Source organism: Salmo salar, chromosome 20 (genome assembly GCF_965601325.2).
Source record: "Salmo salar chromosome 20, fSalSal1, whole genome shotgun sequence".
Lineage (NCBI taxonomy): Eukaryota > Metazoa > Chordata > Actinopteri > Salmoniformes > Salmonidae > Salmo > Salmo salar.
Window position 1 is genome coordinate 88852038 of NC_138310.1, and position 14464 is coordinate 88866501.

The 14464-nt window shown below is 44.9% G+C and overlaps 1 protein-coding gene across 2 annotated transcripts in view; it reads right to left on the bottom strand.

Annotated features, from left to right (window-relative positions):
* Positions 1-13587, bottom strand: part of sgsm2 (small G protein signaling modulator 2) — a 167484-nt gene extending 153897 nt beyond the window's left edge. Inside the window, exon 1 of one of the 2 annotated variants that reach the window (XM_082966795.1) lies at positions 13160-13587. In XM_082966795.1, coding sequence (XP_082822921.1) covers positions 13160-13219 — 60 coding nt within the window. In that variant the 5' untranslated portion in view covers positions 13220-13587. The remainder of the gene's footprint in view (positions 1-13159) is intronic. The other variant, XM_082966796.1, reaches the window with a different exon arrangement.
* Between the last annotated feature and the right edge of the window lie 877 nt (positions 13588-14464).

Genomic DNA, 14464 nt, shown 5'->3' on the forward strand with positions numbered 1-14464 from the left:
TAATCCAATGGTGTTTCCTTTTATTTCTGCAGAGCCAAATCTCAGCCTGCCAAATGGCACTCTATCCCCTACATAAAGCCCTACGGTCCCTGGTCAAAAGTAGTGTGCTATATAGGGATAAGTGTGCCATTTGACTCTGTCTCAGACTGGCAGAGATAACATAGTACCCCGCTGCATAATGAGAGGATATTTCTTCAGGGAAGAGACACGGGAATGTGGTTTGGACCCTCTGTGTGCAATATGGCAGTGAAGGTGCCGTCGGTGCAATGTGCATCCAGGCGATTATAGCAAACAAAGAAATGGACTGTATTAGAGCGATATCATTGGTGTGGTTAAGTCTCTGCCATACAGCAATTCCCTGTAGCAGTTTCGATGCAGTTTCACAGGATTCATTGAATGACACAGCTTCCAAGAAAGCAATTGCAACTCTCGAGTCCAGAGTCGGCAAATCTGTAACACTTTGCAAAGGTTGACTGTAGATAGTGGCCCAATAAGATGCATTTGAGGGCAGGGTGACCTGCTATTGAATGATTGGGCCATCACCCACTCTCCTATCCCCACCATTCTCACCATTCAAACCTCCACTCTCCCCATCAGTTACTCTAAACACATTTCAGTGAGAGACTCAAAACGATTAATGATTCACCAAACCTATCAGTTCCACTTACTGCTACAGCCCTGGGTGAGAGTGAGTGATGGCTCCCAATCACGAGGAGGTCACAACGGCTCATAATAACGGCAGGAATAGAGTGAATCAAATCAAATCAACATGTTATTTGTCACATACAGGTGGTTAGCAGATGTTAATGCGAGTGTAGCGAAATGCTTGTGCTTCTAGTTCCGACCGTGCAGTAATATCTAACAAGTAATCTACCAATTCCACAACAACTACCTTGTACGCACAAGTGTAAAGGAATGAATAAGAATATATAAATATATGGATGAGTGACGGCCGAACGGCATAGGCAAGATGCAGTACATGGTATAGAGTACAGTATATACATATGAGATGAGTAATGTAGGATATGTAAACATATAAAAGTGGCATTGTTTAAAGTGGCTAGTGATACATTACATCAAGATGGCAAGATGCAGTAGATGGAATTGAGTACAGTATATACATATGAGATGAGTAATGTAGGGTATGTAAACATTACATGAAGTGGCATTGTTTAAAGTGGCTAGTGATACATTTATTACATCCATTTTTCCATTGTTTAAAGTGGCTGGAGTTGAGTCAGTATGTTGGCAGCAGCCACTCAATGTTAGTGATGGCTGTTTAACAGTCTGATGGCCTTGAGATAGAAGCTGTTTTTCAGTCTCTCGGTCCCTGCTTTGATGCACATGTACTGACCTCGCCTTCTAGATGATAGCGGGGTGAACAGGCAGTGGCTCGGGTGGTATCAAACACGGAAACCATTTATTCCGTTCCAGCCATTAATACAGTACGAACACGTCCTCCCCAATTAACGTGCCACCAACCTCCTGTGCTCTCAACACAATGGGCAAAAAAAAAAAAAGTTTCTCCAGGATAGTAACGATATGACCATGGACCGTTTGGACTAGCCTCAGCCTGTAACGGTACAATATGACCATGGACCGTTTGGACTAGCCTCAGCCTGTAACGGTACGACTATGGACCGTTTGGACTAGCCTCAGCCTGTAACGGTATAACTATGGACCGTTTGGACTAGCCTCAGCCTGTAACAGTATGACTACGGACCGTTTGGACTAGCCTCAGCCTGTAACGGTATGACTACGGACCGTTTGGACTAGCCTCAGCCTGTAACGGTATGACTACGGACCGTTTGGACTAGCCTCAGCCTGTAACGGTATGACTACGGACCGTTTGGACTAGCCTCAGCCTGTAACGGTATGACTACGGACCGTTTGGACTAGCCTCAGCCTGTAACGGTATAACTATGGACCGTTTGGACTAGCCTCAGCCTGTAACGGTATGACTACGGACCATTTGGACTAGCCTCAGCCTGTAACGGTATAACTATGGACCGTTTGGACTAGCCTCAGCCTGTAACGGTATGACTACGGACCGTTTGGACTAGCCTCAGCCTGTAACGGTATGACTATGGACCGTTTGGACTAGCCTCAGCCTGTAACGGTATAACTATGGACCGTTTGGACTAGCCTCAGCCTGTAACGGTATGACTACGGACCGTTTGGACTAGCCTCAGCCTGCAACGGTATGACCATGGACCGTTTAGACTAGCCTCAGCCTGTAACGGTACAATATGACCATGGACCGTTTGGACTAGCCTCAGCCTGTAACGGTACGATATGACCATGGACCATTTGGACTAGCCTCAGCCTGTAACGGTATGACTACAGACCGTTTGGACTAGCCTCAGCCTGTAACAGTATGACTATGGACCGTTTGGACTAGCCTCAGCCTGTAACGGTATAACTACGGACCGTTTGGACTAGCCTCAGCCTGTAACGGTATAACTACGGACCGTTTGGACTAGCCTCAGCCTGTAACGGTATGACTACGGACCGTTTGGACTAGCCTCAGCCTGTAACGGTACGGTATGACTACGGACCGTTTGGACTAGCCTCAGCCTGTAACGGTATGACTACGGACCGTTTGGACTAGCCTCAGCCTGTAACAGTATAACTACGGACCGTTTGGACTAGCCTCAGCCTGTAACAGTACGATATGACCATGGACCATTTGGACTAGCCTCAGCCTGTAACGGTACGATATGACTACGGACCGTTTGGACTAGCCTCAGCCTGTAACGGTATGACCATGGACCGTTTGGACTAGCCTCAGCCTGTAACGGTATGACCATGGACCTTTGGACTAGCCTCAGCCTGTAACGGTATGACTACGGACCGTTTGGACTAGCCTCAGCCTGTAACGGTATGACTACGGACCGTTTGGACTAGCCTCAGCCTGTAACGGTACGGTATGACTGCGGACCGTTTGGACTAGCCTCAGCCTGTAACGGTATGACTACGGACCGTTTGGACTAGCCTCAGCCTGTAACGGTACGGTATGACTACGGACCATTTGGACTAGCCTCAGCCTGTAACGGTATGACTACGGACCGTTTGGACTAGCCTCAGCCTGTAACGGTATGACTACGGACCGTTTGGACTAGCCTCAGCCTGTAACGGTATGACTACGGACCGTTTGGACTAGCCTCAGCCTGTAACGGTATGACTACGGACCGTTTGGACTAGCCTCAGCCTGTAACGGTATGACTACAGACCGTTTGGACTAGCCTCAGCCTGTAACGGTATGACCATGGACCGTTTGGACTAGCCTCAGCCTGTAACGGTATGACTATGGACCTTTGAATCATTGGCCATTACCCCCACCTGTGGAGCTGTTGGTTGTACGTCGTGAGTTGTCGTAACCAATCCACATCCAACACAACTAAATATAGCTCAGAACTTATCCTGTACTGTCGTGGCTAAAAGACAAGACAGACCAACCCGAACATCGGCCGTGCGCAGCAGGTGGCTGTCCTATCGCCTCTGACCACAGCACATCAACTGTCATTTTCTGTTCATATCCTGACCATCCTAAACCCAGCAGCTATGCACAGCCAAAGTTCTTGTCTCTGTCGTGGTTAAGAGCATTGGGTATTGAAGGGAAGAATGGCTCTGTGGTGTCGTGGTTAAGAGCATTGGGTATTGAAGGGAAGAATGCCTCTGTGGTGTCGTGGTTAAGAGCATTGGGTATTGAAGGGAAGAATGCCTCTGTGGTGTCGTGGTTAAGAGTATTGGGTATTGAAGGGAGGAACGCCTCTGTGGTGTCGTGGTTAAGAGCATTGGGTATTGAAGGGAGGAATGCCTCTGTGGTGTTGTGGTTAAGAGCATTGAAGGGAGGAATGCCTCTGTGGTGTCGTGGTTAAGAGCATTGAAGGGAGGAATGCCTCTGTGGTGTCGTGGTTAAGAGCATTGGGTATTGAAGGGAAGAATGGCTCTGTGGTGTCGTGGTTAAGAGCATTGGGTATTGAAGGGAGGAACGCCTCTGTGGTGTCATGGTTAAGAGCATTGGGCATTGAAGGGAAGAATGGCTCTGTGGTGTCGTGGTTAAGAGCATTGAAGGGAAGAATGTCTCTGTGGTGTCGTGGTTAAGAGCATTGGGTATTGAAGGGAAGAATGGCTCTGTGGTGTCGTGGTTAAGAGCATTGGGCATTGAAGGGAAGAATGCCTCTGTGGTGTCGTGGTTAAGAGCATTGGGTATTGAAGGGAGGAACGCCTCTGTGGTGTCGTGGTTAAGAGCATTGGGTATTGAAGGGAGGAATGCCTCTGTGGTGTCGTGGTTAAGAGCATTGAAGGGAGGAATGCCTCTGTGGTGTTGTGGTTAAGAGCATTGGGTATTGAAGGGAGGAATGCCTCTGTGGTGTCGTGGTTAAGAGCATTGGGTATTGAAGGGAGGAATGCCTCTGTGGTGTCGTGGTTAAGAGCATTGGGTATTGAAGGGAGGAATGCCTCTGTGGTGTCGTGGTTAAGAGCATTGGGTATTGAAGGGAGGAATGCCTCTGTGGTGTCGTGGTTAAGAGCATTGGGTATTGAAGGGAGGAATGCCTCTGTGGTGTCGTGGTTAAGAGCATTGGGTATTGAAGGGAGGAACGCCTCTGTGGTGTCGTGGTTAAGAGCATTGAAGGGAGGAATGCCTCTGTGGTGTCGTGGTTAAGAGCATTGGGTATTGAAGGGAGGAATGCCTCTGTGGTGTCGTGGTTAAGAGCATTGGGTATTGAAGGGAGGAACGCCTCTGTGGTGTCGTGGTTAAGAGCATTGGGTATTGAAGGGAGGAATGCCTCTGTGGTGTCGTGGTTAAGAGCATTGGGTATTGAAGGGAGGAATGCCTCTGTGGTGTCGTGGTTAAGAGCATTGAAGGGATGAATGCCTCTGTGGTGTCGTGGTTAAGAGCATTGGGTATTGAAGGGAGGAATGCCTCTGTGGTGTCGTGGTTAAGAGCATTGGGTATTGAAGGGAAGAATGGCTCTGTGGTGTCGTGGTTAAGAGCATTGGGTATTGAAGGGAGGAATGCCTCTGTGGTGTCGTGGTTAAGAGCATTGGGTATTGAAGGGAGGAATGCCTCTGTGGTGTCGTGGTTAAGAGCATTGGGTATTGAAGGGAAGAATGGCTCTGTGGTGTCGTGGTTAAGAGCATTGGGTATTGAAGGGAAGAATGCCTCTGTGGTGTCGTGGTTAAGAGTATTGGGTACTGAAGGGAAGAATGCCTCTGTGGTGTCGTGGTTAAGAGTATTGGGTACTGAAGGGAAGAATGCCTCTGTGGTGTCGTGGTTAAGAGCATTGAAGGGAAATACACTACAACTAAAAATAGCACTGTCTTTTGGGAGTAGTATTAGTACATCATAGTAGTAGTATTAGTAGTATTAGTAGTATTAGTAGTATTAGTACATCATCAACTGAGAGAGAGAGAGAGACACAGACAGATGTTTACTGTTCATATTTGATTGTTTATTTCCCCTTTTGTTTATTATCCATTTCACTTGCTTTGGTAATGTAAACACATGTTTCCCATGTCAATAAAGCCCTTAAAATGTAATTGAATTGAGAGAGAGAAACAAAGACAAGAAACAGAGAGACAGACACAGACGGGAGCCAGGCCAGTGAGTTGTGGCAGTATTAATCGTCAATTGATGCAATTTAACTTCTTAGCTAGCTGCTGATGCTTTCAGTTGCCAGGCAACGCTGAGGTGGCTGACTGCGGTTTAAAGAGACAGAGACCTTTCAACCAGGAGTTACAGCTGGGGCTTTGCTTACTGTCTCACATGTAGGTTTCTTTCTGTGTTTAAAGGTCTAATGTATTCACGTATACACAGACCCTATGATACATTTCAGGTGACACAGGTTACATATTACAAACAATTACATTACATTGCATTCTGTGTAGTGTACAACCATCAATGCATTGATTTTCCAATAGGGAACAGAAGGAGAATATACAATGTACGTCAGACAAACTGGATCCCCAGTAATAATAGTCACAATTCCAGGTGGTGATCAGGTTGTCAGGAGCGATAGCTAATCAATACACATTCCTCACATCCGCCGATCGATCAGTTCAGACGGGGACAGATTGGCCAAGCCAAGGGAACTCCCAATACTGTAGGTCAGGAACATATCTCACCAAAATAATCAAAGCGCTGCCTCTCCTCATACCCTGTCTGCATCCAAAATGGCATGTCACTCCCTATGACACTCTGCCTATGGGCCCTGGTGAAAAGTAATGCACTATACAGTGGAAAGTATTCATATTTCCACATTTTCTTACGTTACAGCCTTATTCTAAAATAGATTAAATGAAAAAAATGTCCCTCAATCTACACACAACATTGCATAATGACAACGCAAAAAGTTTTTTTTTACATTTTAGCACGTTTATTAAAAATAAAAACTGAAATATCACATTTACATTCAGAACCTTTACTCAGGACTTTGTTGAAGCACCTTTGGCAGCGATCACAGCCTCAAGTCTTCTTGGGTATAATTTGATATGATGAAGCTACAAGCTTGGCACACCTGTATTTGGAGAGTTTCTTCCATTCTTCTTTGCAGATCCTCTCAAGCTCTGTCAGGTTGGATGGGGAGCGTCGCTGCACAGCTATTTTTAGGTCTCTCCAGAAATGTTCGATCGGGTTCAAGTCCGGGCTCTGGCTGGGCCACTCAAGGACATTAAGAGACTTGTCCCGAAAACACTCCTACTGTGTGCTTAGGGTCAGTGTCCTGTTGGAAGGTGAACCTTCACCCCAGTCTGAGGCCCTGAGCGCTCTGGAGCAGGTTTTCATTAAGAATCTCACTGTACTTTGCTCCGTTCATCTTTCCCTCAACCCTGACTAATCTCCCAGTCACCGCTGCTGAAAAACATCCCCACAGCATAATTCTGCCATCACCATGCTTCACCGTAGGGAGTGTGACAGTTTTCCTCCAGACATGACGCTTGGCATTCAGGCCAAAGAGTTCAATCTTGGTTTCATCAGACCAGAGAATCTTGTTTCTCCTGGTCTGAGAGTCCTTTAGTTGCCTTTTGGCAAACTCCAAGCGGGCTGTCATGTGCCTTTTACTGAGGAGTGGCTTCCGTCTGGCCACTCCACCACAAAGGCCTGATTGGTGGAGTGCTGCAGAGATGGTTGTCCCACAGAGGAACTCTGGAGCGCTGTCAGTGACCATCGGGTTCTTGTTCACCCCCCTGACCAAGGCCCTTCTCCCCCAACTGCTCAGTTTGGCCAGCCAGCCATCTCTAGGAAGAGTTTTGGTGGTTCCAACTTATTCCATTTAAGAATGACGAGGGCCGCTGTGTTCTTTGGGACCTTCAACGCTGCAGAAATGTTTTAGTACCGTTCCCCAGATCTGTGCCTTAACACAATCCTGTCTCGGAGCTCTATGGACAATTACCTCACTAGCCAGATGAAGCTAGCTGGCTGCTTATAACGTTAGCTTTGGGCAACAGGGTTAAGTAGCTGGCAAGCTATTTATTTTCATGAACTGAAGTTCAATTTAAATAGCGAAAAGCAAGTGGCAACCTAGCTAATGCATACTCACAAGGATTCCTAAACCATTGCTAAGAATAATGAAAATGACTGCAGTTTCTACTGGTCATTGTTTTCAGGCTGGTTGTACTGGTGCTAGCTAGGTACCAAGCTAAAGCTAACTACCCCAGAAGTTGCGGTCGAACAAATTATGCTTTATTACCAACGCAGTATTGCAAACACATCGTTCGTGGCCGGTGTGTGCTTGTTTGCAGACTTTTTTGTACAGCTTTGACAGTGCTACTGTATCGTTTTTGACACGCAAAGACCCAAACGGCGTTCCATAGAATGTATGTCATGAAGATAATAGCAGTGACGCTATTACTGTGTAACTCCGGTAGGGCAACATCTGAAAAATAGCGCACTCGGTAGTGTGTACTGGTGCTCAACCAGTCGGCGAAAGCCAACATCACCCACGACAGATTACAGTTGATTGTCAAGGGCAATGAATTTCATTATCTTGGCTTTAATGGATTTCGCCTTTGAGTTGTCTCGCTGAAATGTTCTTACTCTTTCAAATGACTGCTCGATCCACACAGCAGACATTGTGGGCTAAGTTATGAATGCTCAGTGTTGCCAACAAATTTTCAGGGTAAGTTGCTAGAGGCAGGTTGATTTGTTGCTAAAAGTTGCTAAATGACGTTGTGATGTCATTGCGTGATAAGGTAAAACTGCGTCATTACGTAGAATCCACAATAACGTTCCTCAAATTGACTGGTCAAAAAATATGATTTGAAAATATGATTTCACATTTGTTCAGGTACAGACTCCCACTCTTTCCTGTACTTCTGGCTGTACAATTTTGATTGAGACAGGTTGATTGATGTTGTAAGTTCTGTTCAAGATCAAACATTCGTGACCAACTATATGCCATACAACTCTCCTTCCGTGGCCTCCAACTGCTCTTAAATACAAGTAAAACTAAATGCATGCTCTTCAACCGATCGCTGCCTGCACCTGCCCGCCCGTCCAGCATCACTACTCAAAGGCGAAATCCACTCTGGACGGTTCTGACTTAGAATATGTGGACAACTACAAATACCTAGGTGTCTGGTTAGACTGTAAACTCTCCTTCCAGACTCACATCAAACATCTCCAATCCAAAGTTAAATCTAGAATTGGCTTCCTATTTCGCAACAAAGCATCCTTCACTCATGCTGCCAAACATACCCTCGTAAAACTGACCATCCTACCGATCCTCGACTTCGGCGATGTCATTTACAAAATAGCCTCCAATACCCTACTCAATAAATTAGATGCAGTCTATCACAGTGCCATCCGTTTTGTCACCAAAGCCCCATACACTACCCACCACTGCGACCTATATGCTCTCGTTGGCTGGCCCTCGCTTCATACTCGTCACCAAACCCACTGGCTCCAGGTCATCTACAAGACCCTGCTAGGTAAAGTCCCCCCTTATCTCAGCTCACTGGTCACCATAGTAGCACCCACCCATAGCACACGCTCCAGCAGGTATATCTCTCTGATCACCCCCAAAGCCAATTCCTCCTTCGGCCGACCTCTCCTTCCAGTTCTCTGCTGCCAATGACTGGAACAAACTACAAAAATCTCTGAAACTGGAAACACTTATCTCCCTCACTAGCTTTAAGCACCAGCTGTTAGAGCAGCTCACAGAGCACTGCACCTGTACATAGCCCATCTATAATTTAGCCCAAACAACTACCTCTTCCCCTACTGTATTTATTTACTTATTTTGCTCCTTTGCACCCCATTATTTCTATTTCTACTTTGCACTTTCTTCCACTGCAAATCTACCATTCCAGTGTTTTACTTGCTATATTGTATTTACTTTGCCACCATGGCCCTTTTTTTGCCTTTACCTCCCTTATCTCACCTCATTTGCTCACATTGTATATAGACTTATTTTTCTACTGTATTACTGACTGTATGTTTGTTTTACTCCATGTGTAACTCTGTGTTGTTATATGTGTCGAACTGCTTTGCTTTATCTTGGCCAGGTCGCAATTGTAAATGAGAACTTGTTCTCAACTTGCCTACCTGGTTAAATAAAGGTGAAATAAAAATAAAATAAAAATTCATTGGGTTTGGCTCGTCGAACCCGTACTACTGCTGCAGTCAGCCAACAATGATTTGCAATTTGCTGAAATTGCTGCTGGCCTTCTGCTGCCTGTGCACGAGCTGAGCGCCTGCTGCTGATGTCACTCACAATGCACTTTCGCAGCCAGGCACATATGTTGTGACTGAGTGTGTGACAGAGAAAATCGTTTTTGTGTCATTTAGAGGGAAAATGCATTTTAGCGCTTGAGTCACTTTTCAAAAGTTGCTAAAAGTTCCATTTTTTTTTTTTTATTAGCTAAATTTGTTGCTAGGTGCTGTTTGAAAAAGCAGTTGCCAGGGTAGTCTGAAAAGTTGCTAAATCTAGCAACAAAATTGCTAAGTTGGCATCACTGTGAATGCTGTGTAGCGTTAAATTTGACGTGGCGTCATTACGTCATGTACCTACGTCCTATAGGTATGTATTCACGCCAGCTTTGACATCGGTTTTGCAGATCGGCGTTAAACTAGACATCGGGCCAATAACGATGTTGGCATTTTTAGCTAATATCGTCCGATTCCGATATGTTCACAGATATATCGTGCATCCCTAGTGTGTACCTTTCCAAATCATGTCCCATCAATTTAATTTAGCACAGGTGGATTCCAATCAAGTTGTAGAAACGTCTCAATGATGATAAATGGAAACAGGATGCACCTCAGCTCAATTTGGAGTGTCATAGTAAAGGGTCTGAATACTAATGTAAATAAGGAATTTCTGTTTTATATTTTTAATACATTTGCAAAAATTTCTAAAAACCTGTTTTCGCTTTGTCATTTGTCTGTAGATTGATGAGGGAAAAAAAGATTTAATCAATTTTAGAATAATCTACAAAGTGACCAGTCTGTCTGGCCAATACAATCGTTAGGCTACACAGTGACATTTCAGACCAGTCTGACTGGCCAATACAATCGTTAGGCTAAACAAAGTGACATTTCAGTGTCTCCCATGTTGGCAAATTGATCTTGACTACTCTGTTTGGCCAATACAATTGTTAGGCTACACAGAAGGAGAGACTTCCACAAGATTGTCTTCATCAGTGTCAATAAATGAACTCAACAAAAAACTCCACGTAGCGTTTTCCCGAACACAGATCAAGCCTAGTTCTGGAGTAAAAAGCAAGCTCAATGGAGTCTCTCCTTTTGAAAGTGCCCAGGAAAACTCTCCACAACGGTGCATGTAATCCTATACAAAGCCTAAGGCAGTCATATGACATGCATCACTGCATCACTACAGACATCGGCACACACTCCTCAAAACAAGCTTGTCTTTGACGCACAGCAGGCAGTTTGTTTTATGAAAGCTTTATCATTAAACAGGAAACATTAACTATTCATCTATGCCATTTTTAAAAACACCAGTGAATATAACCGGAGGCAACGTTCAAAGACTAGAGCCCAGAGCACCATGCTGCTGTCACCACGTCCATGTGTCTGTCTGTGTCCCAGTACCCCACAGGTACATCACACAGTCCTTCCTCTGACTGCCTGGTCTGTGTTGGGAAGCTGTTATGACACACATCTCTGCTACAGCCAGACAATCTTGTGTCCCTATTTTATTCTCAGCATCACAGGTCATTATGTCAGGTCAAATTTTATATGGCAGCGGACCCCCCCCCCCCCCAAAAAAAAAAATGGAACTGATGCATGAATAGTAACCATATGAGATGAGTCAGCCTACTAATTGTCATATCCCCCCACAAAAAATTATGTCCTAAAAGTTGGACAATCTGATGCGTTTATTACAAGGCGATCAAAATAAATACAATAATGTTTCACTGTCATTTACTTTGTGTAAAATTACTATGTATTCACTAAATTAAATGACTAATTGCAATCAAATACTTGGTGGTTAACTCCAACTATTACATGCATTTCAGCTTGAGTACTTTAATGTACAACATGAAGAGGGTATCATTAGCATATAAAACACATCAAAAACGCTTTCAGGTCATTTTATGTCAATTCTGATTGGTTAATAGCAGGCAATAAGCTACTTTTCATGATATCCCTATCAGAATAACAAAGAACACTTTGAAACCAGTGACAGTGCGAGCAGTTTGGTGGCCACCCCCAGTGACACAGTGCGAGCAGTTTGGTGGCCACCCCCAGTGACACACTGCGAGCAGTTTGGTGGACACCCCCAGTGACACACTGCGAGCAGTTTGGTGGACACCCCCAGTGACACAGTGCGAGCAGTTTGGTGGACACCCCCAGTGACACACTGCGAGCAGTTTGGTGGACACCCCCAGTGACACACTGCGAGCAGTTTGGTGGACACCCCCAGTGACACAGTGCGAGCAGTTTGGTGGACACCCCCAGTGACACACTGCGAGCAGTTTGGTGGACACCCCCAGTGACACACTGCGAGCAGTTTGGTGGACACCCCCAGTGACACACTGCGAGCAGTTTGGTGGACACCCCCAGTGACACACTGCGAGCAGTTTGGTGGACACCCCCAGTGACACACTGCGAGCAGTTTGGTGGACACCCCCAGTGACACACTGCGAGCAGTTTGGTGGACACGTCTGTATTTTAAAGCATTTATTTCCAACCAACAACCTCTGACATTCATATGAATAGTTCCAACTGGCCATCCAGTTTTTTAAACTGAGGGCAAATGATGCAACGTAGACCTATGATTGTTTTTGGTCAGTGACTGTGGGGCCTCAGGCATGTTCTCTCAACACCTGTTGTTATAGCGAAACGACAGTCACTACACAGGTGCAACTTAATGTGAAGTGTTATCATTTTCTGATCGTGGAGTTCCCATTTTCTGATTGTCTTTTACAGTATAATTATGAACAAATCAGAAGAAAAAAAAAAACGCGTAACATTCAAACAGTTGTAAAAAAAATTATTAAAAAATAAATAAAGATGGATTTGATTGTAACAACAGTTGTATAACGGTCTGCCTCCTATTCATTTAGAATTGCCGGAGCATCTTCAGTATCCTAATTACTGTCATACTATCGATATGGATAGAAGGTTTCACTGCACTGTGCCACAATTAGCCGCTGCAGTAGATAGATATATATCCTATATGGCACTGCAATAGCCTAGGCTATCATTCACTGTGTGTTCCACCTGTAGCAATCGTTCTTGTTTATAACAAAATACTTCCATAGGAAGGTTTTCATTTCAATGGCTCTTCCTCATCATGCTCCCTTGGCAAACTAAACTGCTGAAGAGTAAACATTCAAGGGAAACCGAGGGAAGCGGCGACAAACATAAAAATACAAAAAATCCCTGGCGTTTTGTCGGAAAATAAATGTCAGAATGTAGTGTGATAAATGTTAGAAATGTAAGGGATAATGATATGCGCTACATTATTGCCAGCGGTGGCTACAGTAGGCTACACAATCATAACAAACCCATAGTGTATCAATTGCTCTCCAGCGCCGTGCACGCAGCAAATGGATTCAAATGTATCCACAACATTTACGCATTCTTCATAACTTAACACGGAAATTAACAGACAAATACATTATGGGACTGATTTACAGAAATTTCCCGAACAGTTCAACAGGGGCGTGAAACAAATGCGCTTACCTCTCGTTTCACATTCCACAGTAATTTCTCTTTGAATTCTTCATCTGTGGACGAACCCATGGCTCTCCCGTGTTCTTATGTCGGTCTCTGTGACAGACGAAGTGACAGCAGCAAGGGTCAACCTGATTGTCCTCAATCAAGGATATCTAGTGCCTTCCGTCCTTTCTAAGCTTTGTATTTACTTTTTCCTCCTTCCTTCCTTCCTTCCTACCTTCCTTCCTTCCTTCCTTCCCTCCCTCTCACAGCAGTGTGCTGGTGCCTCCTGACAGCTGGCCGTTGACGCATGTGTGGGCCCGTGCTGCCGCGGAGCATTGAGGAGCCATCTACAGAGCCCCTCAGAATGACGTCAGCGGAGCCGGGACCAGCCCCCTTCACCACTCTTTATCAATGGGCTTAAAATCACTTCACATACTGGATCTCCCGCTTCCCGAACGCAGCTCCGGCACTTTGACAGGCAGATATTAATAGCTCCCCTCGTCCCTCTGTGTGTGAGAAGAGGACTGGAGGATTGAGGGGAATTGAAGGTGTGAAGCTAAGCAGAATTTTAGCTGTAGTCTTTTGTATTTAACATGAAAGAGCCATGGGGGTTTCAAAAGACAGATTGACTCACACAGAATACCAACACAGATAGGAAGAGACACACGCAAACACACAATACTGTAAACAACACAACAGACACACACAATACTGTAAACACACACACACAATACTGTAAACAACACAACAGACACACACAATACTGTAACACACACACACAATACTGTAACACACACACACACACACACACAATACTGTAACACACACACACACAATACTGTAACACACACACACACACAATACTGTAACACACACACACACAATACTGTAACCAACACACACAATACTGTAACACACACACACACACACACACACACACAATACTGTAACACACACACACAATACTGTAACACACACACACACAATACTGTAACCAACACACACAATACTGTAACCAACACGACACACGCACTCCTGTAACCAACACAACAGACGACACACAATACTGTAACCAAGACAACAGACACAATACTGTAACCAACACAACACACAATACTGTAACCAATACAACCGACACACAATACTGTAACCAAGACAACAGACACAATACTGTAACCAACACAACACACAATACTGTAACCAATACAACAGACACACAATACTGTAACCAAGACAACAGACACAATACTGTAACCAACACAACACACAATACTGTAACCAACACAACAGACACACAAATTCTCATTCTCTCATCTATTTTGGGCTCTA